The sequence below is a fragment of the Vicia villosa genome, linkage group LG1, assembly GCF_029867415.1.
Source record: "Vicia villosa cultivar HV-30 ecotype Madison, WI linkage group LG1, Vvil1.0, whole genome shotgun sequence".
Taxonomy (NCBI): domain Eukaryota; kingdom Viridiplantae; phylum Streptophyta; class Magnoliopsida; order Fabales; family Fabaceae; genus Vicia; species Vicia villosa.
The window spans coordinates 145,013,750-145,040,181 of record NC_081180.1 but is presented as its reverse complement, the minus strand read 5'-3'; the positions used below and the strand labels follow the sequence as shown (position 1 = coordinate 145,040,181).

General features: G+C 37.5%; 3 protein-coding genes across 5 annotated transcripts; 2 read left to right on the top strand and 1 right to left on the bottom strand.

Moving 5' to 3' along the window:
- Window positions 1–3,744: 3,744 nt before the first annotated feature.
- Window positions 3,745–5,028, bottom strand: LOC131656565 (uncharacterized). Its single transcript, XM_058926260.1, has one exon. It carries the CDS (start codon window positions 5,026–5,028, stop codon window positions 3,745–3,747), a length of 1,284 nt encoding a protein of 427 aa, XP_058782243.1.
- Window positions 5,029–13,910: 8,882 nt separating this feature from the next.
- Window positions 13,911–20,874, top strand: LOC131644415 (late embryogenesis abundant protein D-34-like). Its single transcript, XM_058914910.1, has 4 exons — window positions 13,911–14,467; window positions 20,206–20,368; window positions 20,452–20,606; window positions 20,710–20,874. The coding sequence occupies exons 1-4, from the start codon at window positions 14,004–14,006 to the stop codon at window positions 20,768–20,770; spliced, it is 843 nt and encodes a 280-aa protein (XP_058770893.1). The 5' UTR covers window positions 13,911–14,003; the 3' UTR covers window positions 20,771–20,874.
- Window positions 20,875–21,063: 189 nt separating this feature from the next.
- On the top strand, window positions 21,064–26,104 carry LOC131644414 (zinc finger BED domain-containing protein RICESLEEPER 1-like). 3 transcript variants are annotated; one of them, XM_058914909.1, is made up of 3 exons: window positions 21,064–21,184; window positions 23,760–25,804; window positions 25,902–26,104. In XM_058914909.1, exons 2-3 carry the CDS (start codon window positions 24,659–24,661, stop codon window positions 25,983–25,985), a joined length of 1,230 nt encoding a protein of 409 aa, XP_058770892.1. In that variant the 5' UTR covers window positions 21,064–21,184; window positions 23,760–24,658; the 3' UTR covers window positions 25,986–26,104. The 3 variants fall into 3 exon arrangements, with proteins under 3 accessions (XP_058770892.1, XP_058770891.1, XP_058770890.1); XM_058914908.1 differs by having other exon boundaries at window positions 21,075–21,662; window positions 21,905–25,804; XM_058914907.1 differs by having other exon boundaries at window positions 21,075–25,804.
- The last annotated feature ends 328 nt before the right edge of the window (window positions 26,105–26,432 follow it).

The following is a 26,432-nucleotide window of genomic DNA, read 5'->3' as shown; positions in this document are numbered from 1 at the left end:
ATTGCTTCTTTGTAGAATAAAAGAACACTCCTTTATCAGCCCCCTTCATTACACAACCCATGGCGACAGTGCCATCTTCGAAATAGCCCGCGTCCACATAAACCGATGTAAATCCAGAATTTGTGTTTCCGTAATCGTCACCTACAGCTGCCAACCGGTGCACACCTTTGGGTGGGTTGGAAACATTGTACTCTTGAATCCAATCCATGGATTCATGAACAACCTTGTGGGGCACGAAAGCCTCTTTTTTGAAGATCACCCTGTTTCTATAGAACCAGATTTTCCACAGAATGACACTAAACAATTGAGACACATAGGGGTCTCCACTGTTCAGCATCTTATCTAGCCAGGAAATTAGGTCAGAAGAGGGAGGGATTCGAAGGCCAAGGGGTGATAATAACCAAACCTGTTTGCTTACATTGCAATGGAGAAAAAGATGATTTGAAGATTCCAAATGGGAGTGGCGTAGAGGACATTCTGGTGCTAAATTTACCTTTCTCTTATGCAAATTTGCTCTCGTGGGCAGAATATCCTTGGCAGTGCGCCACAGGAAATTCCTGACTCTATTGTGCACGGGTGCCTGCCAGATACGCTTCCACACCAGATTCTGAGAGTGGCTAAAGGGGCCTAGAATCGCAGCGTCACATTTAGAACGTAGGAGGTGGTAGGCAGACTTAACAGAGAATTCTCCATCTTTCTCAAGATACCAAATTAATTTGTCCTCCATGTTCCGCCACGATAATGGGATGCTCAGAATTTGATCACACACCATCGGAGAGAAGCAATCCTTGATTAAGTCCTGCTTCCAGCAACGCAAATCTTCATCTATGAGATAGCTAACAGTGGCTTCAGCTGAAATACCATGGACCGGCCCTAAAACTTTAGACGCCGCAGCTCCAGGAATCCAATTGTCCCGAAGAATATTAACCTGGTCCCCTGCCCTAATTCTCCATCTGGATCCCATATCAATAAGCTCCTTTGCACCAAAAATACTTCTCCACGCATAACTAGGCGCGTAGCCCAACTTAGCTTCACCAATCGGAGTGCGAGGGTAGTATCTGATTTTAAAGACCCTCTCCAGTAACGAAGAATTGCCCATCTGTAATCTCCAGAATTGTTTCCCCAATAGGCTGACATTGAAATCTCCTATCCCCCTGAATCCCATACCACCAGCTCCCTTAGCTTTTGTCATCTTAGGCCAACTCAACCAGTGGATTTTGTTGTCATCCGCCGAGGAGCCCCACCAGAATCTGGCCAGCAATGACTCAATTTCCTTGCAGCATTCCTCCGGAAGTTTGAAACACCCCATAACATACGTAGGAATTGCTTGGGCCACTGCCTTGATTAGAACCTCTTTTCCAACACGAGACATTGTCTTCTCCTTCCACCCCTTCACCTTCCTCCACACCCTATTGATGACTTGAGAAAACACGAGCTTCTTTGAACGACCAAACAGAGCCGGCAACCCTAGGCATCTTGAATGAGCTTCCACCGTCTTTACCCCCATCCTGTTACGGATCATCTGTTTGTCTGCTTCTGGTACATTTCGACTAAAGGAAACCTCTGATTTATCAAGATTGACCATTTGTCCCGACAAAGACTCGTATCTTTTAAGGATGTCCATTATCTTTGGAGCTTCAGTACACGACGCTCTCGCAAAAAGCAGGCTATCATCCGCAAAGAGGAGATGAGTGATAACGGGAGCCTTTCTAGCGACCTGGATACCGTGAATTTGAGCTTCCCGCACCTCCTTCTTGAGCATACCTGACAAAACATCAACACACAACACAAATAAGTAAGGTGAGAGGGGGTCTCCTTGACGGAGACCCCTGTCCGGTTTGATCACACCAGAAGCTTTCCCATTGATTAGAACCTGGTAAGTGACAGTAGTTATACAATTGGATATAAGGTTAACCAGGTTCGAAGGAAATCCCATGGACCGTAAGACCCCCACCACAAAACCCCACTCCATTCTATCGTAAGCTTTGGCCATATCAAGTTTAACCGCCATTGCTCCTTTCTTGCCTTTCCTTTTCTTCTTCATCCAATGAAAGCATTCGAGGGCAATCAAAGCGTTGTCAGTGATCAATCTACCTTTAACAAATGCACTTTGCTCCTCGTCAACGATATCAGGAAGGACTTGCTTCACTCTGTTTGCAATTGTCTTAGTTACCAACTTCATGACCACATTGCATAAGCTAATAGGCCTGAACTCCTTTGGTGACGCCGAATTTTTGACTTTCGGGATGAGAGCGATGAAAGTTCTATTGATCTCCTCCACTCCTTGACTGTTATTGAGAACACCCAGCACCAGATGTTTCACATCCTCACCCACCACATGCCAGAATTTTTGGAAAAAGAGTGATGGTAACCCATCCGGCCCTGGGGCTTTTAGGGGATGCATCTGAGACAAAGCTAGCTCCACCTCTTCTGCTGTAAACTGCGCTGCACAATAATCTATTTGGTCAGCCTTAAGCTTACCCCGCACAATGTCGCATATAGTTTCGATGTTTTCCGGCTGAGAACTTTTGAAAATATTAGCAAAATAGTCTTTAAGAATCCTTTCACAGTGCTTCTCCCCTCTCCACCACACCCCTCTATGATCCTGCAGTTTCTGTATCCGATTAGTTCTGCGCCTTTGAGAGGCTTTCCCATGGAAGAACTTTGTGTTTTTATCACCTGCTTGAAGCCAAACCGCACGGCTCCTCTGCCTCCAAATAATTTCTTCAGTCTTTTGAATGGAGTCCCTTTGTTTCTCAAGAGCTTTATATATCCTGACATCGTGCTCCCCTGAATCCCAATTGCTCACCTCCTTAAGCCTCCCTTTAATTCTGTTGAGTTCTTTCTTTACAGCCCCGGATCGATACTCCTTAAAGGTCTCTCCCAGAATTTGGAGAGATTTGATTTTCTGGATTCCGTTATTTCCACCCGTATCCCAGCACCTTTTGATAGCAGTCTCACATGTAGGATCTTTTTTCCACGCCTCTTCGAACCGAAAGATGAATTCATGGCTTGAGTTTAACTCCTCAGGAAGGACATCAAGGTCAATTCTTATGGCTGCATGATCAGACCCAAAGCGAGGAAGATGAATAACACGCATTGGGGAAAACATGTCAACAAAATTCCTGGAGGCTAAGGCTCTGTCAAGTCTACACTGAATGTTTGCTTCCTCCATCCTGCCGTTTGACCACGTATAAGGGTAACCCTCAAAACCAAGGTCTATCAAGCCACATGAATGAACTACCTCCCTGCCCCATGAAAGTTGACTTGGAGACCTAGAAGAACCCCCAGTTTTCTCACCCTCTTGGAGCATATCATTTAAGTCCCCAAAAACAATAAAATGATCTCCCGCCCCTCTAGCCAACTCTCTAATCAAACTCCAGGTCCTCCTTTTATTTTGTTCGTCCGGGAAGCCATAGATCCCTGCAAGATCCCACGCACTCCTATCATCTTTAGCAGCAACAGAACCAACAATGTGAATATTAGAGAACGAAGTCATGGTGAAATTTGTATCATCATTCCACAAAAGGAGCAACCCTCCAGCTCTATCCTTCCCCATACCCCTACAATCAACAGCATGTAAGCAATGAAATCCACTTCTTTCCTTTATTCTCAAACACTCTTGACCTGTGAGTCTAGTTTCCATTAAAAACACCAAATCGGGATTTTCCAAACGAAGGAGCCTTGACAAGGCTCGAACTGCACGGGGATTCCCTAACCCCCTGCAGTTCCAACTTGGGAGTTTCATTGGGTTAGGCAGTGTTGGTCTTCCAACACCACCTCTTGTTTTTGAGAAGCACTTCCTTCCACCGCCACTGGTTGTTTCCTTTTCTTAATTACCTGCCCCATCTCCTCCACCGACCCCTTCGTAATTGGAATCTCAAATAGTTGACGTTTCCCAGATTCTCCCCCCTTTTCTACTACACAAACCGGCCCCACCTTCTTCACCGGCTTCTTTCTAATCCACTTCCTCTTCTTTGGAATTGAATCTCCCTCCACAGTATCTGTCTCCACCCTTTGTTTTCCAGAACTCAAGTTGATCTTGTTGGAGATCTCCACAGCTCCTAGGGATTCTGCTACCGATTCGATTTCTCGCATATTATCCACCTTGTCTTTCTTTTGCACCTCTTGGGTCTCCTTTGAGGAGCCGTTTCCTCCATGTTGTTGTTCTACCTCCTCGCCTCCTTTATCTTTCCCTTTGTTACCGCATCTGCTATGGCTTGAAGAGACATTAAAGAGACTCTTGCTGCAAGTACTTGAACTTGACTCCTTTCTCTTTTGTTCTTCTATCGCTTTTGGCAAAGGGGAAGCCCTGAGCCACAGCCCAAAGGACAAGTCTTGTTCATCCAGCTCTTCGAATCCCTCTTCTCCCAAACCCTCCAACGCCTCACAATCTTTTAATTGATGTCCAAGCCTACCACAAGCGAAACAAAAATTTGGTAACCTCTTGTACTTGAAATGGACCCTCAGTTTCTTTTCTTTGAATTTCACCACGGTTCCTCTTTTCAGAGGCAGCTTCAAATCCATCTTCACTTTGATTCTGAGAAACCTCCCGTTCCGATGAGCGTCCTTCTGATCCATTTCTTCAAATGTTCCTAGGATTCCTCCAATTTTCCACGCCATCGTTTCAGATCTGAGCATGAGGGGAAGCTCATAGATCCTAACCCAAAACACTACAAAATGCATGTTAAGATCTGAGGGTTGTTCTTCGCCTGAGACACGTTCCAGAACTAGCAGGTTGTGATCGAAGCTCCACGGTCCATTTTTGAGTACATTCTCGAGATCCCTTTTTGTTGCAAACTTGAATAAAAATAAGTTTTTACTCAGTTCTTGGATCTCAACAGGATTTCTCAGCTTCCACGCCTCAATCATGGTGCTGGTGAAGGCTCGCGTGTTGAAGTTTCTCTCTGTCCAAAGTTTCCCAACAAGCGTTCGTTGGAAAACCTCCTCATCACACACTTCGTCCACCGCCGCCGTTACTCCTTCCTCCTCCTCCTTAGACAAAGGGATGTTTCTCCACTTTTCCATGACTCGAGATAACAAAGAGATGGAAATAAAGCACACACAGATGCACAACTATTGCAACTCCTACAAGAGGAGAGAGAGCCAAAAGTTTGGGGACAAAAACCAGACGAACAGCCACTGGTGAAAGAAACCACCAGCTCAAAATGAAAGAGGGTGGGAAAGGGCACACTAAGTTTCTAGAGAGAAGCCAGACTTTCTCACTCTAGAAACACGTGAGTTGTCATCATATGAATTGAAGTATAGAGTAAAACTATGTTAAAAAAAAAAGTATTATTTTAAAGATAAGTTAAACGGGGTCTTTGTCAACTCATCATTAAAAAGGCATAGATTTTGGATTTATGCCTTTATCATTTTTAGCAAATTTTTAATGACATTTAATGTGTAATTATTTAACATCACATTTAATGTGAAATTAATTTTCCTTTTGTATGAATGTTCTAATATAATTTAATTTATACCTGCATTGGTCATTATAGAAACCTTATCACCAAACTCATGTTAATGTGTAACCAATTTAGTTGGACATTGTTTTTTTTTTGTGAATTATTATTTTAACTCAGAACCTAATTTTTATACTACTAATATTTTATTGGTAAATTTTTTTAATAAATAATTAATTTCCATTTTATATATGCAATTTGGTCAAACTTTTTTACTTCACATTTTTTGTATCGTTCAAAAAAACTACACAACAATTAATGCACCCGAGCGACAGCACGGATCTCTGACTAGTTATATTTTCAAACTCGTTTAACTCTCATTTTGGACAGTCTGTTGGTGTTTCTATGAAGAAAATAGATACAGCAAGTTGTTAGTTGTATTGGTTTTACTTTGGTTGTACTGAGTTATAAGTCCAAGTATGTAGGAGTTTTAGCTTTTGCAATATGTTTTTTCTAGTATTGGTGTGTTGGACTCCTGTTAGTTAGCAGGAACTTTTCTTATTTTGGCATCTCTTATGCCATGTGGTTAATATAATTTTTTCTGTTGGCCTTTCAAAAAGAACTGTCATCTCTAAAGTCACATTCATTCAAAATCATTCAAGATACTTCTAAACCTTTTTTTATCAATGTCAAAACGATTAAAGAGCTCATTCAATATCAATTTCAGTCATAATTGTCATGATTGTTAATGTAAAAATTGAGCATTAGGTTATCTAATAAGTAATTTAGATACGTTATTTACATTAACAATGTGTTTGATAGGTTTTATTGAAAAATGCATTATTTTGGTTGTTGGGTTGAACTGCATGTCTGTCATTGACGAGCCCTGAATTGCAGAATATTGCGGAAATGCATCTTCATAAAATTACAACGTATTTGTCATAAATCGGAGATGGATTTTTAGAATTTATATGTTTCATGTGTCTAATGGTTGTGTGTTTTCTTTTATGCATTATGGCTGATAGGCAAGATAGATTGAGGCACGATAGAGTTGTGCAATATGCATCGATTCAGAAGGAATCCTCCCAGGCATATATATTGTTTTCAGCCTGATCATTTCTTCTAGCCCAGACGTTGCACAGGCGTCGACTTCTATGGGGTCAAGATCTAGGGCTCGTGCATCTCCGACTACGTCATTTTATGGGAGATAAGTGTTACCTATTGATGCCCATGAGGCATCCAAAACCTCACACGAGGCATCTGAGGCTCTGAAGGGAGTTAGAGAAGGCTCGTATGACTTATCTATGTTGTGTCTATATTTGAACCATACTTCTAGACATGTAAGTGATGGAGAGGTCAACCATGAAAATAAAATGAAAAATATCTCTTCTTCATATTAATTTTAAAAGACATTGCCTTCTACTTGGGTTGGTTGAATTGCGATTCACGTTTGATGTATCCTCATCTGCTTGGGCGCATCATGAGGCAGTTCGGCTATATGCAGCTTATTCCTAAAGACTCATCACATTCTGTTCCTCCGGCTATTGGACACCGAGTTATGAATACCATGTTTCATGATTATCCTATTCATATGGTACCATATGAGGCACGGAGTACCCCAACTCCTAGTGACTAGAGTGTTGGACCTAGTTACCTCCGGTGAAACTTCAGGGTGTCACATCCTTATATGATATCAGATGTTCCAAAAGATTCACATAGGCCAGTTCATCAGGAGATACTAGAGGAGGAGCAGGCTATAGATGTTCATGTTGTTGATGAGCTGCGTAGATGTCACAGTGTCGTGGAGATTGGGAAGGAGGGTATAGACATCAAACTATTTCTAGATGACTCTGCAGTGAGGGACGTTATAGATGCCATTATGGGGAAGCACATGGGCATTATTGTACATGGGCATTTGGTTCCTCAAAGTCAAAGTTATGGTAAACCTTCGGCCAAATGGACTTTCCTTCAAGGCATGACCTATAATATTTTTCCATTATCATTTCAAGCTCCATTCACCCTTATTTGATTAAAATAAGTTCAAGATTGATGCTTATCTTCATAAGTGATTCAAGTTTGGTCATGGTTTATTTCCATGCCTTTTCCATTCATTTTCCCAAGCAATCTTCAAGGTTTCTTCAAGGAAAATCAAGATACATCTATATGGTATTCATTTCATCACTATTGAGCCTTATAATGCAATGAAATATAAAAATGACAAGTTGGTACAAGTTGGTTTGACCTAAAATCAAGTATGGCACACCATTTGGTCAAAAGGGCATAACTTTCTCAATTTTCAACATTTATGCGTGCTACTTGAGGCCAAATGTCCCTCTTGATGTCCTCAACAACTTTCATTTAGAGGTCAAACATCAATTTATCCTCTAAGCATCTCAATATGTGGATTCGACTCAAGTCACTTGTGCACAAAACTAGGTCCATTACATGGTCGACCTAGTTGCAATTTTCACATCAAGAATCCTTTTGAATGCATTCTTTTTGGATTGTGTTCTACTCCATGAAAGGAACATTTGGCTGAAAGAAAATCAGAAAATGCACGAGCCAATTCCACTTGGCCTAAGCATGAACATGGGTGCATGAATGCTATATTAGGTCGTGACCTATAAGTAGAAATCGTGTGAAATTCAACTTGGGAACCACCAATACATGTGTAAAGTTGTTTATCATGACCAGGCACATCTGGTACAACACAAAACAACTTGAAATTGCTCAAGAATCACACATTCCATGCCTCACATTCACACACTTTGAAAACATAAAATTCTAGATCATTTTCACATGTTTGGGATCTAGAATTCACGTATACATGAGCTCATCATTTCCCCTTCATTTGCAGGCTTGAAAAGCCACATAAACTCTGCATCCATTGGTCACAAAACCTTCAAAAAAACCAGAAGATTGTATTCCTATTTTCTCTTGATATTAACCTCAAATCTCTGCCCAAAAAGATTCATCGTTTTCATCTGAAGCTAACTGAAGCATCACAGATGTTTGAAACCTCTTGCAAAGCATAACTCGATTCCACCATTTTTAGACCTTGAAGTTCACTTGGGAAAGGTTGATACTAGTTTCTATTTCACTCAAACGAGTTACCAGTCTCTTCGTCTTGTGCCACTGATCAAAAGCCCTAACTTATCAAGAATTTATTCATTGTGTTCATTATTTAATTTTACTTTGAAGTTTTTAGGGTTCTTATGTTTTCTGCAAAAAGGGGGTGCATCAGCAATTTAGAAAGGTTTGTTGCATGCCTCATATGAGAAGTCATGCGAGGGATGCATTTAAGCCGTATTAGAACTGAAAAAATGTATTACATATGTATTGGATACACAGTCATACAAGGAATGCGCTTAAATCATATCAGAATCGCAAAAATGTGTTAAGTTTGTATCACATGCACAATCCTGCAAGAAATGTGTTTAAACCGTATCATAATCGTAAAAATGCATTAAGTATGTATCATATACGCAATCATGCAAGAAATACATTTAAGTCGTATCAGAACCGCAAAAATGCGTTAAGCCTATATCAGATGCACAATCATGTAAAGAATGTGTTTAAGCCGTATCTGAATCGTAGAAATTTGTTAAGTCTGAATCAGATACCAAATCATGTAAGGAATACGTTTAATCCGTATCAGATATGCAATCATGTAAGGAGTGTGTGTAAACCATATCAAAATTGTAGAAATGTGTTAAGCCTTTGGGTACACATATATGTATTTTTTTTTTTTACGATGAGAGAAAGAAAAGGACACAATAGAGAAACGTTAATAAGAAATTATTTGCATTCATACCATAATCAATTAGTTACATAAATATAGAATTGAATAATAAAAAATAATAATTAACTATAATACTGCTTCAACTTAGCAACATTTCATTTCCTCGTTATCTACTCTCAATCGAGGGACTCTAAGAAGTATGCTCCCCTTCTGGTGCTTGCTTTCACACGGTAGAGACCTTCCCAATTGCTGCTTGCTTTCTATCTCGGGCATTTCTCTCTATGATATTCTCCCTTTGAAGCACTAAATGTTCGATGTGGAAATTACGAGGCCAAAAGGTTGACCTTTTCTCTAATAACTTTCTTGTTGCCTATTGTTTACTATATATTAGCTGTCCTCCAACTCAACTCTTTAATTTCTACTAGAATAACAATTTTTATCCCATATGTTAGACGAAAGGGGGTTTCTCCCGTGGTCGGTTGACGTGTGGTACAGTAGGCTCACAAAACATGTGGTAGCTCGTCATCCCTATTGGTGTTTTCCTTCCTTTAACCTTCACTTCAAAACCCTGATCACTTCCAATTTGGCAGCCTCGACTTGGCCGTTTGTTTGTGGATGCTCTACCGACACAAATGTTGTGTGATTTTTAACTCTTTCCGGATGCTTCTTAGTCTTTCAACAATAAAATGCGTCCCTTTGTTTGTTATAACAACTTGGGATATTCTGAACCTAGCCACCATGTTCCTCTTAAAGAATTTTATAACATTTGTTGCGATGATATTAGCCAACGCATCAGCCTAGAATCATTTAGTGAATTAATCTACAGCTACAATAAGGTACTAGAGTTGTCCCAACGCCGGAGCGAAGGTTCTGAGGATATCCATCCCCCACTACAAGAATACCCATGGCGATGCCAATACGTGTAACTCATTGGCTGAGGAAATGAAAACATCTTCATGCCTTTGACATTGGTCGCATTTTTCACATATTCTTGGGCATCCCTGACCATGGTAGGATAATAATACCCTTCTCTTAGAATCTTCTTTGCTAGTGTCCTTTCCCTCAGGTGTTGTCTGACAATTCCTTCATGCACATCCAAGAGGGTGTAACCAACCTCTACTTTTCCCAACACAGATCAACAATGGTGTGGACAAACCCCTTTTTACAAATTTCCTTCTATTACAATGTATTTGAAGGCCCTCTTTCTCACCAGGGTTGCCTCAAATAGGTTTGATGGAAGACTTTCAAACTTGATATATTGTTGAATCAGTATTATCCAAGAAGGAGGGTGGTGCCGTCTATAACTACCACCGTCTACTCTCTAGATTTGGTTTTGCGGTCTTTATAGTTTCTTGGATGAAAGAATGGTTGATATTGGGACCTCTAATAATGGGCAACCGATCTAGGACATCGACTCGGGTATTTTCCTCCCGTGACACATATGCAATCTTGAATGCTTTGAACATCGCCAATTTCTCAGCAACCAGCTTGAGGTTTTGCTGGACCAAAGGATCCTTTGATTGGGATTCTCCTCTTATTTAGGAAACAACCAATTGGGAGTGCATTCATAGCTTGATGCATTCGGCCCACAGACGAGCGTGATCCCATCGATGACAACCTGATATTCACCTTTGGTTGTTGGTGGTCGGGAACTCAAACCTCAAGGACAGTTCTACAACTAACTCAGAGCTGTTTTTTAGAATTATACGTGCACCACTTCCCCTTCTATTAGACGAACCATCCGTGGATACCACCCATGTTTAGTCTGGTCTTGGGGGAACGAGAGTTATCTTGGCCAGGAAGTTGCCGAACAACTAGGTTCTAAAGCCTTCCTTACTTCGAAGAATACTTCGAATTCAAATAAATTGATGAGCCACTTTATCAAATGCCCAACCACGTAAGGCCAATATGACACCTGCTTTGGAGGTAAATTCGTTTGAATTGCTATTGGATGTGCAAGGAAGTATCAATGTAGTTTGCACGGTGCTGCTACTAATCCTAAGTCTTCTTTTTGATCTTGTGGTACCATATTTATGCACCAGCTAGGGCTTTAAAGATGAAGCGCATGTGACTCTAGTTAGCCCCAGATTATTTGATCAAAACGACGCTTATAGCCTCTTTAATAACAACTAGGTATAGATATAAGATTTCAACCCGAAAGTGGTCGGGTAAATACCTAGGGCGTGGCTAAGGTTTCTTTAAAGACTCTAATGCTTCTTTGCAGTCATTCTTCCACTCGAAATCATTCTTTTTCCTTAACAATCTATAAAAAGTCAAGGCATTCTGTGCATATTTTAAAATGAATCTGCTTAAGAGTGTCAAAATACCGTTCAACTTCTATAATTCCTTTTTCGTCGTTGGTGAACTCATTTGGATTATGACCTCTTACTTGTCAGGGTTCTCATCGAGTCCTTGCTCCGTCAAATAGAAGCCTAGGAACATTCTGACCCATACCCTAAAAGTACAATTCCCTGGGTTGAGTCGCATATCATATTGTCAAACCTTCTTGAATACTCACTGAAGGTGTTGAGTTTGAAGCTACTCCCGACCATACTTTATGATCATATCGTCCATATACACTTCCACTACCTCCCTGATTTATTCTTTGAAAATTTTGTACATCATTCTCTAGTAGGTCGCACCGGTGTTCTTTAACCCGAAGGGTCGGGCGTTGTATTTATGATTGGCTTGTTTAGTCATGAAGGTTGTCCTTACCCGATCGGGCCAGAACGTGTATACAATTATACCTAAATAGGTGTTCATGAACGAAAGAAAATGATATCCATCTGTATTGTCTACGAGCTTGTCAATGTTTAGGAGCGGATAAAAATTCTTCGTACGCACTTTGTTAAGATTAGTGTAATAGGCGCACATCCTCCATTTTCATGAGGACTTCTTCACCAAAACAATGTTAGACAACTATTTTATATACTTAGTTATATACTTATTTTCATGCTGGCGCTGGCTTAGACCTTTTATGGGGATTGCCTCCTCCGACGCTGAGAGACGTAGCGAGCGTCAATATCCACATTTAACCGACAGCACGCTATGCTAGGATCAATGTTTAACATCTCATGTGGGCTTAGAGCGAAAAGATCAATGTTATCTTGGAGGCATTCAATCAAAGAGGTTCTTACCCCAAAGGAAGTCTAACGCCTATTTTTATTGACCTGGTAGTCTTTGGTTCTTGGAATTTAGGTGAATTTGTCAATCGATGATATCTAGTTATCATTGGATTTAGGGGAGGTGTTTAAGCTCTTGGACATTGTCATTGAAGTTACAGTCTTTGGTTCTTCTGTTGTTACAGATCTGATTTTAGATCGAGATTGACCTAAAGATGAAAATTCACTAGATGGCTTTAATCACTTTTACAGCGGCGCGGAGTGGACCTGTATGGTTAGCACTCTAACGTCCAAGTGAGTTCAAGATTCAAGATGAGTATAACGAAAATGGAGATCATATAATGAACCTTTCTCTTTACGTGTGAAGTGATTTTATACTTTAGGTCAAGTGGAGTGAATTTGAGATAAATTGGGCCTTAGATATTTGGGCCTTTTGTGAGTCCATAATAAAATCTTTAATTAGTTAGAGTGTATGTAGTCTTAACAGGGGACCTTTAGACCATTTTCCAAATATTTTTTTCACATGCCACTACTAAAAAATTCGCTTTTAGTGACCGATTTAGTGACCGAAAATTTTTGGTCACTGTAGTGACTGAATTAGCCACCAAAATGTTATATTCATGAGCAAATTTTAAGAGGTCACTAAATCGGTCACTTAAATAAATCAGCCACAGATTTAGAGACCAATATTTTGTGACCGAAATTTTGGTCACTATAGTGACCGAATTAGCCACCAAAATTTAATATTGATGAGCCAATTTTATGTGGTCACTAAATCGGTCACAAAAAATAATTTTATATATAATTTAATTTTTAAATATAAATTAGAGACTGAAATTTCGGTCACTAATATTTTTTATTTTCTTTTTCTATTTTTAATCCTCTTTATTATTTTACTATTTCCTCTTTCCATTTTTTTAAAGATTTTAATTCTCTTTCAAATTTAAATTTTTACTAAAATTTTCATATTTTTTTTGTTTTAACATATAATATATTTATAAAAAACTATATAAAATATAACAATAGTTCTTAAGTGGTGTAGTGGCAAGTTATTATTAAAATACACGGAGGTCAATAAAAGCTTAGCGACTTGCACTTTTTCAACCGAAAAGTAATGGTCGCTAAATCGGTCTCTAAACGTTTTAGTGACCGAATTTTAAACTTTTTTCGGTCTCTAATTCGGTCACTGAAAGCGAATTTTCTAGTAGTGTGCGGCGTGTTTAGGATTAGGAGTTATTTTTATGATTTGATATGAAAATTTTAAAATAATATAATTTTTTCAAGTTCTTTTGAAAGTCGTGGAAGACATGAGTGCCCTTGTTGTTTAAAATTCTTTTTTTGTAAGGTTTATGAGCAACTTGAGTGCCTTCTCAATCTGGTCTAACAACCCTATTCTACATGTTCATTTACTTAGTCGGTGATGGAGGGGTAGAAAAGAAAAGAAGGTAATGCGTATTTAGTTCTAGATACCATGATTTGTCTTTTTTATTAAATTCCTTTTAACACGTGTCATGCTGCATGTACTTTGCTGCCTCCAATGCCACATGTACCTCCAAACATAGAACAACCATCTTTCCTATGACATTCCTAAAATCTCCACTCATCTTTTTGTATCCATTAATTTCCCTTTCTTCTATATATACTCACTCAGTCATAGTAATTACTAATCCAATGCAACTAAGCAACACAGATTAAGGTTGTAAAAATACACTTAAAGCAAAGCAATCGAGAATCATGAGTCAAGAACCGCCACAAAGACCACGAGCAGATCAATTCCCCGAGCAACAACCAATCAAATACGGTGATGTATTCAACGTCACGGGAGAATTAGCATCACAACCAATCAAACCAAGAGACGCAGCTCTCATGCAGGCAAAAGAGAATCAAGCCTTAGGACAAACCCAAAAGGGAAGTCCTGCCGCAGTCATGCAATCAGCAGCCGCAGTAAACACCGCAACAGGTCTTGTCCACCGCGACGACATCTCAGACATAGCCAGAAACCAAGGTGTGAGCATCTCCGAATCCAAAGTGGGTGGGAACCGCGTGATCACTGAGTCGATTGGGTCACAAGTTGTAGAAGAGTTCGTTGAGCCTGATGTGCCAATGAATGATCCTGGTTTGGTTTTGGATAAGAATGCTATAACCATTGGAGAGGCGCTGGAAGCTTCTGCTTTAACTCGAGCTGGTGATAAACCGTTTGTTTGAATTAAATCAAAAGAATTCTAGAATATTAAAATAGTAACTAGAAAGCATATTTTAAATTTTTTTTCTTAATTATTAAGTGTTACCTAGTAAACCTATAAGATACTTAGTTATTAAGCAATAGGATTAGAATCCAGCTAGAAACTAGCACCGCCAACTAACCACCGCCATTCAATTACCGGCATTGCCATTTATTACTTAACATTGAAGGATTGTAAAAATCTATATAAAGGATGTCATGTTGCTTTGTAAAGTTATTAGTTTTCAAGAAATAGAAAAGAAGAATTTCAATTTCACTTCCTCTCATTCTCTATCATAAGTATGTGGGGATTGTATATGTCCCATTAGATATCAAATTGGTATCAGAGCAGGTTAGGTCCTGCTAGTGTGAGTGTCAAAAAATATTTGAGTGTGTGAGGAACAAAAGAGTTCTCATTGTGCCAAAAATTATTGTGAGTATTTTTTGAGAGATATGGCAAATTACAATTTTGTCTGGTCTGGTCCAAAATTAACCGCAGAGTTAGATTTCAGTTACTGGGAACTGTTGATGACAACACATTTAAAAGCTCACAATGTTTGGAGCTTTGTAGATCCTGGTTTACAAGAAGGAGCTGATGAAGTTGCTCGTAGAAGGGACCAGTTGGCACTTTCACAAATTCATCAAGGAATTGATTACTCAATATTTGGCAAAATAGCAAATGCCAAAACTGCTAAAGAAGCATGGGACATATTGAAGCTGTCACATAAAGGAGTAGAGAAAGCTCAGAAGTCCAAATTACAATCGCTGCGTAGAGAATATGAAAGGTACGAAATGTCAAATTCAGAAACAGTAGAACGATATTTTTCTCGTGTTATAAATCTCGTCAACAAGATGCGAGTATATGGAGAAGATATTCCAGATAGCAAAGTGGTAGAAAAAATTCTACGAACAATGCCGATGAAGTTTGACCATGTGGTGACTACAATAATTGAGTCCCACGATACAGATACTCTGTCTGTAGCAGAATTACAGGGAAGCATTGAAAGTCATGTCAACAGAATATTAGAAAAGACCGAAAAAGTGGTAAAAGAAGAAGCTCTAAAGAGTCAGGTAAATTTCAACAACACTTCTGAGTCAAGCTATATTGTAGAAGAAAGAGGTCAAAATACTTTCAACAGAGGAAGAGGAGATTATAGAGGCAGAGGCAGAGGAAATTATGGAGGAAGAGGACGTGGCAACTTTAACCAGTGGAGAGACAATAATTTCAATCCATCCAATCAAGGAAGAGGTGGAAATAATTTTGGATACAACAATCGTGGTCGAGGAAACAATTTTGGATTCAACAATCGTGGTCGAGGAAGAGGTATCTACAACCAAGAAAGGACGAATTATAGTTGTTATCATTGTGGAAAGTTTGGACACAAAGCAGCTGATTGCAGATACAAACATCAGGCAAATGTGGCAGAAAGTTCGTATCAAAATCAGGCCCGGCCCTAGGGGCAGGCAAGCAAGGCCTTTGCCTAGGGCCTCATTTTTTTTCTTCTCTTATATGTGTTATTTTAGTGAGATTTTGTTGCATTCATTTTCAATTTTGTATACGGTATTTGGAATGCATTGATCTCACGTGAATCAGCGCTAGTACAGTAATACTCCTATCAATGTGCATTAATTATTCAGCAGCTTTACGCCTTCCGGATGCATATAAACAACAATTTAATATTATTATTATTAGTAATCAAGTTTTTTAATTGATCATTAAAGATCATGTGATCACGAGGATTTGATATTTTATATTAAGTAGGTTTTTATTTTGTTTTAAACAAATAGCTAAAATTTTGAAATATGTTATATACTATTATTTTTTGTTTTAAATTTTAATTCTATAGTTCATCAACAATTCATATTGGTGAGATTGATTTTATATGAAATAATATATTGACAATCAAGTAGTGTTTTTTTTCACATTTAATCTTAATTTATAATCTTTTTATTTATTTATTTCTAAACTTTATTTTACTTAAATTTAAAATAATGTCAACTAGAATAGTTAAATAAATTAATCTAAAACTTAAAAAGTTATTTAATTAAAATTTATGATATTTCAAAAACATTAAATTAATTAATTTTACATTAATTTAATAAATAATTTTTACAAATTAAATAAAATTAAATAAAATAATAATTGATTTTATAAAAATATTATTTGAAGCCTCATTTTTTAAATTCGCCTTAGGCCTTAACATGGGTTGGGCCGGCCCTGATCAAAATACAGGTGAGTACTTTGAAAATCCACAAAATTTATTTTTGGCCAGTAATACATTTTCTGAAGAAGAGGATATTTGGTATCTGGATACTGGGTGTAGTAATCATATGTGTGGGAAAAAGGAATTATTTTCTTCTCTAAACGAAACGGTAAAATCTACCGTGAAGTTTGGAAACAATTCAAATATTCTAATTTTGGGGAAAGGCCGAATTGCTATCAGGTTGAAAGATGGAACTCAAAACTTTATTGGTGATGTTTTCTATGCTCCTGGTCTTCATCACAATCTCCTAAGTATGGGACAACTGTCGGAGAAAGGTTATAACATGCAGATTCACAATGGTTTTTGCACGTTGATCGATAGAAATGGCAGATTCATCACAAAGGTAAGAATGACACTGAACCGCTTATTTCCTTTGAAAATTCAACATGAAAAATTTCCTTGCTTGAGTTCTATCATTCCAAATGATGATTGGTTATGGCACATGAGATTTGGTCACTTTCATTTTTCTGGCTTGAATTACCTGTCGAGAAAAGAATATGTTTCTGGATTGCCTGTTGTGAATATTCCAAATGGAGTATGTGAGACTTGTCAGATTGGCAAGAAGCATAGAGACTCATTTCCAACTGGAATGTCTTGGCGAGCAAAGAAGCTGCTAGAGATAATTCATTCAGATTTGTGTTCAGTGGAAATACCAACACCTGGTGGCTGTAAGTACTTTATTACTTTTATTGATGATTTTAGTAGAAAGACTTGGGTGCATTTCTTGAAACAAAAATCAGAAGCATGTGATGCTTTCAAGACATTCAAAGCATTTGTAGAAAAACAAAGTGGTTGTAAAATCAAAGCTTTGAGAACAGATAGAGGCCAAGAATACCTCGCCGGTACAAGTTTCTTTGAGCAACATGGAATTGAGCATCAATTAACAACAAGGTACACACCTCAACAAAATGGAGTTGCTGAAAGAAAGAATAGAACGATCATGGATATGGTGAGATGCATGTTGAAGGCTAAACAAATGCCTAAGGAATTTTGGGCAGAAGCTGTTGCTACTGCAGTGTATATTTTAAACAGGTGTCCAACAAAAAGTGTTCAACAAAAGACTCCCGAAGAAGCTTGGAGTGGAAGAAGACCTTCAATCCGACACCTTAGAGTTTTTGGATGTATTGTATATGCTCATGTACCAGATCAATTAAGAAAGAAGTTAGATGACAAAGGAGAAAGATGTATCTTTGTTGGTTATAGTTCAAACTCAAAGGCCTATAAGCTTTACAATCCAGAGACAAAGAAGGTGATTATTAGTCGAGATGTGACTTTTGATGAAGGAGGAATGTGGGATTGGTCCTCAAAGTCACAAAAAGATCCAATAGTGACCTCAAATGATTACGAAGAGGTGGATGAATATAATCTAACACCTGATGAGCCAGAGACATCCAACAGACAACAAACAACGCCTGATGATCCAGAAACATCCAATAGACAACAAAGGTCGCGTAGATTACCAGCCAGACTGCAAGATTGTGTTTTGGGTAATGATAATGATCCATCTGATGAGGAGATTATCAACTTTGCTTTATTTGCAGATTGTGAGCCATTTACTTTTGAAGAAGCAGTTGATGATGAAAATTGGAGAAAAGCCATGAAAGAAGAAATCAATGCAATTGAGAAGAATCAAACATGGGAGCTGACAGAGTTACCAGCAGACAAGAAAGCTATAGGTGTGAAGTGGGTGTACAAGACAAAGTACAAACCCAGTGGTGAGATTGATCGGTATAAAGCAAGGTTGGTGGCAAAAGGATACAAACAAAAACCAGGTATTGATTACTTTGAGGTATTTGCTCCTGTTGCAAGGTTAGATACAATTAGAATGCTTATTTCAATATCAGCTCAAAATAGTTGGAAAATACATCAAATGGATGTTAAGTCTGCATTTCTTAATGGAAATCTGGAAGAAGAAGTGTATGTTGAGCAGCCTGCAGGATATTTGGTCAAAGGAAAGGAGGATAAAGTCTATAGGTTGAAGAAAGCATTGTATGGCTTGAAGCAGGCACCAAGAGCTTGGTATAACAAGATTGATTCTTATTTTGTGAAGAATGGTTTTCAGAGATGTCCTCACGAGCACACGTTATATATCAAATACATGGATCCTGGAGATGTCCTTATTGTGTGCCTATATGTTGATGACTTGATTTTCACTGGAAATAATTCAGAGATGATTACAAAATTTAGGGAGGCTATGATTCAACATTTTGAAATGACGGATTTGGGTCTAATGTCCTATTTCCTTGGCATTGAAGTCGTCCAACAAGATGATGGTATTTTCATTTCTCAAAAGAAGTATGCAAGTGATATTCTGAAGAAGTTCAAGATGGAGCATTCAAAGCCAGTTTACACACCGGTTGGAGAAAAGTTGAAGCTGACAAGAGAAAATGACGGAAAGAGGGTAGACTCAACCCAATATAAAAGTTTGATTGGAAGCTTAAGATATCTGACTGCGACAAGACCAGATATAGTATATGGAGTTGGATTGCTCAGCAGATTCATGGAAGAACCATGTGTTAGCCATTTGCAAGGAGCTAAGAGGATTCTTCGATATATCAAAGGTACACTAACTGATGGAATTTTTTATGCTAGTAATAATGAAGTGGAGCTTGTTGGATACACAGATAGTGATTGGGCTGGAGATATAGAAACAAGAAAAAGCACGTCAGGGTACGCATTTCATTTGGGCACAGGTGCAATTTCATGGTCTTCAAAGAAACAACCAGTTGTTGCACTTTCTACTGCTGAAGCTGAATATATTGCAGCAACAAGTTGTGCTACTCAAACAGTATGGATGAGAAGAATTTTGGAAGTAATATATCAGAAACAGAATAGTCCTACAAAGATATATTGCGACAATAAGTCGGCAATTGCACTGAGTAAGAATCCGGTTTTCCATGGACGGTCCAAGCATATTGATATTCGGTTTCACAAGATAAGAGAGTTGATAGTTGAGAAAGAAGTGGTGATCGAGTACTGTCCCACTGAAGAACAAATTGCAGATATATTTACAAAGCCTCTGAAGATTGAGTTATTTTATAAGTTGAAGAAAATGCTTGGAATAATACAAACTTGATTTAAGGGAGGCAATGTTAGAATTAAATCAAGAGAATTCTAGAATATTAAAGTAGTAACTAGAAAGCATATTTTAAATTTTTTCTTAATTATTAAGTGTTACCTAGTAAACCTATAAGATACTTAGTTATTAAGCAATAGGATTAGAATCCAGCTAGAAACTAGCACCGCCAACTAACCACCGCCATTCAATTACCGGCATTGCCATTTATTACTTAACATTGAAGGATTGTAAAAATCTATATAAAGGATGTCATGTTGCTTTGTAAAGTTATTAGTTTTCAAGAAATAGAAAAGAAGAATTTCAATTTCACTTCCTCTCATTCTCTATCATAAGTATGTGGGGATTGTATATGTCCCATTAGATATCACCGTTGGATCATAGCGATGCTGCTGCTATACAAGCAGCGGAAATGAGAGCCACCGGAAAGAATCAAACTGAGCCGGGTGGATTGGGCGCCATTGCTCAGTCAGCTGCAACTCGGAACTCTCGTACTATGCCCGATCTGCAGAAAACAACATTAGCTGATGTCGTATCGGTAACTCTTGTTTTATCTAACATTATGGACTTCAGTTTAGAACTATTGATTAGGATAATGTACTACATTATGTTATATGACAGGGTGCGAGGGAGAAGCTGGGGGCAGACAAAGCTGTAACTCGAGAGGACGCGGAGGGAGTGATTGGAGCTGAGCTTAGAAATAAAGCTGACATGAGAACTACACCGGGCGGTGTGGCTGGGTCGATGGCAGCAGCGGCTACGCTCAATCAAAAAACGTCAGAGTTTCTAAGATTTTATTCATAATATTAGTTTTGAATTTGTTTAGTTTTTGCCATGGAATGGCTTAATATAACAAATATGTGGTTGTTAAGGTTGCAGATCAATCATGGTGTCTAAACAAATCAATGAAGACCGGGTTTTAAAGACTGAGTGTTTGTAAAACTAAACTAGCCTTACTGCCACTGTGCTTTACTTGGAAAGAAAGTTACCTTTCCTTTTGTAGAGTTTTTTTGGTAAATAATAGTTTATTCTACTATATGTACATATTTAGCTTGTGATTACTTGGGTGAATATTCGTTTAAATGAATATAGGAGCTTCTCATATTATGTCATTTTAAGTACATTGCTTTTTCTAAGACATCCAAATGCTATTATACACTTTGAAAGAGATAGAAATAGAAGTGAGTTGCTCTTAACGATTGTGGAGCTAGAGATTCTCATTGTCTAGCAATTGGTATCAAATAGAGTGAGGAATTTCGGTGATCAATTATTTTCAGACTGAGAAACGGAAAGGCAGTAGTCACATAGGTCTCTGAACTTCTGAAGTCTATTCAAAGTCTATCGAGTTACCGAGGTAGGTGAATTTGATGTTTCTCTTGATCCAAGAATTATTATTATTATTTATTTCATAAGCAAATCACTCACTCATAATAATTACAAGTAACTCTATCCTTAGCCACTATTACAAGTCACCTCCAATTATGCCATAAGATCAAATAAAATAGTTCGCCATAAGATCAAATAAAATAGTTCATCGCCGTCAAATTCTGTATTGTGAAAAATTATGTCATTTTAAAGCTTAATTCTGTATTGTGAAAAATTATGTCATTTTTAAGCTTCCAAATGCACCACCATATAACTTCCACCTTTTAACTTTGCATCTTCCCTGACAGTAAGTTTATACAAACCAATAGATAGATGGCTGGAACAGTCTCCAGCATATTGAGCTTTGGACAGTGCATAAGCAAGTGAGATAGATCTTCCACCTGCAAATGGCAAACAACACAAACATCTTCTGCGTAATAATTGTTTCCTTGTCGGCAGTCTGTTCTGTAATACTCCCTCCGTCCTACAATGAGTGACCCAGCACACCATTTCACACATATTAAGAAAAGTGTAAAAAAGTAAGAGAGATAATATTGTTTTTACTATAATACCCTTATTATGTATTGGAAATGATGAACTTTTTAATAATTAGAGGGTAGAATTGGAAAAAATGTATTGGAAATTGAAATGGGTCATACATTTTGGGACACCATTTTATTCCAATTGAATCACCCATTGTGGGACGGAGGAAGTAACTTTCAGCCAAATATATTTAGTTTCGAAGGAACATAGGCCTCCCAAATCATACTCATCCCCTATTTCCTCTCATTTTCCAGCGCAACAACACCTTGGTCCTACATCAACATTTTATAACATAACCGAACCGAAAAACATTTTAACTTGTCGAAAGGCCAAATGATCTCATCTGCAGAATTAATGTTCAGACGAATGTCAAATACCAAAACATTCAGTTCTTCAAATAGCAATACATTGGAGCACACCAGAAGCTTCATTCCTTGTGGTTTAACACACAACACCATTAAATCCCTCCATCAAAATGAATCTTTTGGGACAGATTTGCCAAATAGCTTCCTCCTCAACCAAAAATCTCCAAATCCACTAAGATAATAAAGCTTGATTAAACTTACCAATATCCTTGACTCCTAACACCCTATTTTCTTGACTTACATACATTATTCCATTTAACCCACGCCATACCTTTCATATTCTCCACACCTTGCTACAAAAACTTCATTTGGATTGCCCTAATATCCTTAACCACTTTAGATGGAAATTAATAGATCCTCCACACCTTGCTACAAAAACTTCATTTGGATTTCCCTAATATCCTTAACCACTTTAGATGGAAATTAATAGAAAGACAGTTGATAACTAGGAACATTTGATAAATATTCCCTTCCAGACTAAAAGTTTAGATTTCATAGAATTAATCACCGGCTTCCAAAAACTTAGATTCCTCTTATTACCACCCATTATAAATCCCCGGAATTTGAATGGAAATTGGTCTACATTCCATCCCAGAAATAATGAAACAGCTTTCAGGAAATAAGAAGAACAACCTATACCGAATATCTTACTTTTACTCAGATTGATTCTTAGTCTAGACACCATTTTAAAATCCCTTTATAAGGGATCACCATGCATCCATGTTTGTTTATCTTGTGAATACATGTTTTTTATAGTAACCAAAATATAAAAAAATATCTTGTTTCTCTTCATACTCTGTACATTATAGGTATTGAATCAAGAGCATCCATCTCCTCTCCTAAATTAGGATTTTGAGGGTCAACTCTCAATCAATTGGCCAATTAGGGGTGGAAGTAGGTCGGGCCGCTGATAGGGGCCTAGGGCCTAGCCTATTTATGGCCTGGCCTAGCCTATATAATAAAAAGGTCAGTTTTAGGCTTTTCAAAAAGCCTATTTAATTAAGCAGGCCAGACTTGGGCTTTTAAAAAAGCCTATTATGCCTGATAGGCCGGCCTATTTAGTAGTACATACATGAAGTCCAAGGATTTTGGTATTGAATAATATTATTAATACCTAAAAAATAAATTATAAACCTTATTTTTTTGGTGCAATAGTTGTGTTTATACAACCTTATTCTTCATTGATAATTGTTACATTATTATGATAATTTATAAGATGTCATTCATGATGAAATATAGCTAGTGCAGTGCTATAACAGTTTGGCCATAGTTTCTCTATTTTTGTATGCGTCGTGTACACTAAAAACTCTAGCAATATGAAATCTAGATATTATGTTGCTTTCTTTCTGGATATTATGAGTAGCCTATTATAATATAACTTAAAGATGTGCAAAATGCTACATAGTTTCTGGTTATTGACTGGAATACTACAAAGTTCCATTGAATTATAATGAAATAATATTGAGATTCATGTCTATTGCACTGAACTGGAAAATGATTTTTTTCTACACTTGATCTTCTGTTATAAATTATTAATTTTAATTTTAAAGTTGACATAGTTCTAGCAAAGAATTGATATGGCAGTATAATATTAGTTCATTCTTCTTAGTTTTACTCCAAAAGTAATACTCTTTTTACAATTTTCCAAATTTCCAGGTTTGAAAAATGCCTTCATCCAATTCCACTCATGTTCTAGAAAATGATGATGTTCCAATAGATTCAAGTCAACCGGAGCATAACCCACAAGTCAATGAAAATGACCATGATCATGTGATTGAAGATTCATTTAGGGAGAGGAAGAGAAAAGGGAAAAAAAACTTCTCTTGTTTGGAAGGACTTTGACGAAGTTGAAATTGAAGGAGGCGTGAAGAAGGCTGTTTGCAGATATTGTAAATACCAATTCGCGACTGGTGGTCTAGGGGCCAGCACTAGCCATTTAAAAAGACATTCTGAAATCTGTATGCAAAGGAAGCTCCACATGGCTAAAGAAAAGAAGCAAATGATTATTCCTTTTCAACCTTCTAATCAAGATAATCCATTTATGAGTTCTGGGGATAGATACACAAATGATAAGATGAGAGAAATTATTGCTACTGCTATTATGGTGCATGAACACCCATTTAATGTGGTTGAGGATGAAGTATGGATGTGGGCTTTCCAATATGCAAATTCAGATTTTCGTAAAATCGGTTGAAAAACAGCTAGAGCGGATTGTTTGAGAATATATGATGAAGAGAAGAAAACATTGAAGGCGTTGTTGAGAAACATTGGCAAAATTAGTATAACTACTGATTTGTGGAGATCAAGTCACCAAGTGGTTGAGTATATGGTTATCACTGGCCATTTCATTGATTCTGGATGGAAACTCCAAAAAAGGGTGTTGAGTTTTGTGAAAATTCCTGCTCCAAGGCGTGGGATTGATGTGGCTGATGCAATTTTCAAGTGCTTGAAATCTTGGGGAATTGAGAATAAGATATTTTTCAGTTTCAGTCGACAATGTTTCTTACAACGATTCGTGTTTAAAAAGTTTGAAGGAAGACTATCCACTAAGCAAAATGTTAGTTCTTGGAGGAGCATTATTTCATGTTAGATGTTGTGCACATGTACTAAATTTGTTAGTGCAAGATGGCCTTAGCCAAATTAATGATGTCATTAGCAAAGTTCGTGAAAGTGTGAAGTATATCAACCATAATGATGCAAGAATGAAAGCTTTTTGTGATGTTGCTGAACAAAAGGGGCTGAAAGATAGGAAACTCATACTTGATTGCCCAACAAGATGGAATTCTACGTATCACATGTTATCCGCTGCATCGAAATTCAGGATTGCATTTCCATCTTATAAGGAAAGAGAGCCACATTATAAATATGCACCTTCAAATGAAGAATGGGACAATGTTGAGAAGGTTTGTCAATTTCTTGAAGTGTTTAATATTGCCACTCTTATTATATCAGGTAGTGAGTACCCTACTTCTAACCTATATCTTGCAGAAGTTTGGAGGGTGAAGCAAGTCATTGATAATGCGACAGAAGATACAAATTCATTTATGAGAAAAATGGCTGCTTCTATGAAATTAAAGTTTGACAAATATTGGGGTGAATGCAATTTGTTGATGGCTATTGCTAGTGTTTTGGATCCAAGGAGCAAATTTCATGCTGTTGATATATGCTTTCCATTGATATATAAAGCTGAAGTTGTTCAAGAGAATATAGAGAAGGTGAAGAATTCTTTAGAAGAGCTATATAATGAATATGTTTCTCTAAGTCTGCAAGAATCATCTTCTAATGAAGCTCATCCTAGTGGCATCAATACATCATCATCTTCGACCCAATCTCAATCTTTAGTCATCACCGGATTTGACCGAATCATGAGCATTGTGCGTGAAAAGGAAGCTGTTCCCGCAGTGAAATCAGAATTACAAACTTATCTTGATGAAGGTGTTTACATTCCTGATGGAGATAATAACTCTTTTAGCGCATTGGAGCGGTGGAGGAACAACAGCTTAAAATATAAGATCTTATCAAAGATGGCTGCTGATATTCTAGCTGTTCCTATATCTATTGTAGCCTCAGAGTCTACTTTCAGTGCCAGAGGCAGAGTTATCGATGAATACCGCTCTAAACTGAATGAGCAATCTATAGAAGCACTTATTTGTGGTGGCGATTGGCTTCGTCACAAGTATAACTTGAAACAAAAATCAAAGGTTAAAACTTCTTTTCACATTGTATTTGTTTATTTCTTCTTACAAGTATAATTTTTAAACTTGTTATAGTTTTTAATTTTTCTTTCTTATTTTGAAGGTGGTTGCTGAACAACAGGAGATAATTGAATGTAGTGTTGTTAGAGTTATGGTGCTGTTAGAGTTATGGATTTGTTCATGTTAGATTTTAAATTTTCTGCTATTTCATGTTGAAGCATGTGAGCTGATGGAATGGATTTTCTGCTATTTCCTGATGAAGCATATGAGATTAAGCATATGAATTTTATCCATTTTTTTGTTATATATCAATGTTAAAGTGAGTTGAATGCAGTTAAAATAAGTTGTTATATACTATTATTGCTCCTAGTTTTTGAATGCTGATACATAAGGTTACAATTTGTTTCACTATAATCTAACGCAGTCCAAATTTCACTATGATTTCAAAGTATAGTGTAATTGCTCCAATTTCAAAGTATAGTTATATATAATTGCTCCAAGTTATTTAACTTTATTTGACATTTATAATGAGTATTTGGTTAACTATATTTAAATAATAATTTTATAATTTTAATTTAACTAATTTAAATAATAATTATAGTTATAATTTAGAATTTATTTGACATTTTATAAC

Bases quoted from the DNA above. Each gene is read 5' to 3' on its own strand.
- LOC131656565 (XM_058926260.1), bottom strand. From the start codon at position 5,028: ATGGAAAAGTGGAGAAACATCCCTTTGTCTAAGGAGGAGGAGGAAGGA.
- LOC131644415 (XM_058914910.1), top strand. From the start codon at position 14,004: ATGAGTCAAGAACCGCCACAAAGACCACGAGCAGATCAATTCCCCGAG. The intron at 20,369-20,451 runs GTAACTCTTGTT...GTTATATGACAG, and splicing joins CATTAGCTGATGTCGTATCG to GGTGCGAGGGAGAAGCTGGG. The intron at 20,607-20,709 runs GTCAGAGTTTCT...TTAAGGTTGCAG, and splicing joins GCTACGCTCAATCAAAAAAC to ATCAATCATGGTGTCTAAAC.
- LOC131644414 (XM_058914909.1), top strand. From the start codon at position 24,659: ATGTTAGTTCTTGGAGGAGCATTATTTCATGTTAGATGTTGTGCACAT. The intron at 25,805-25,901 runs GTTAAAACTTCT...CTTATTTTGAAG, and splicing joins ACTTGAAACAAAAATCAAAG to GTGGTTGCTGAACAACAGGA.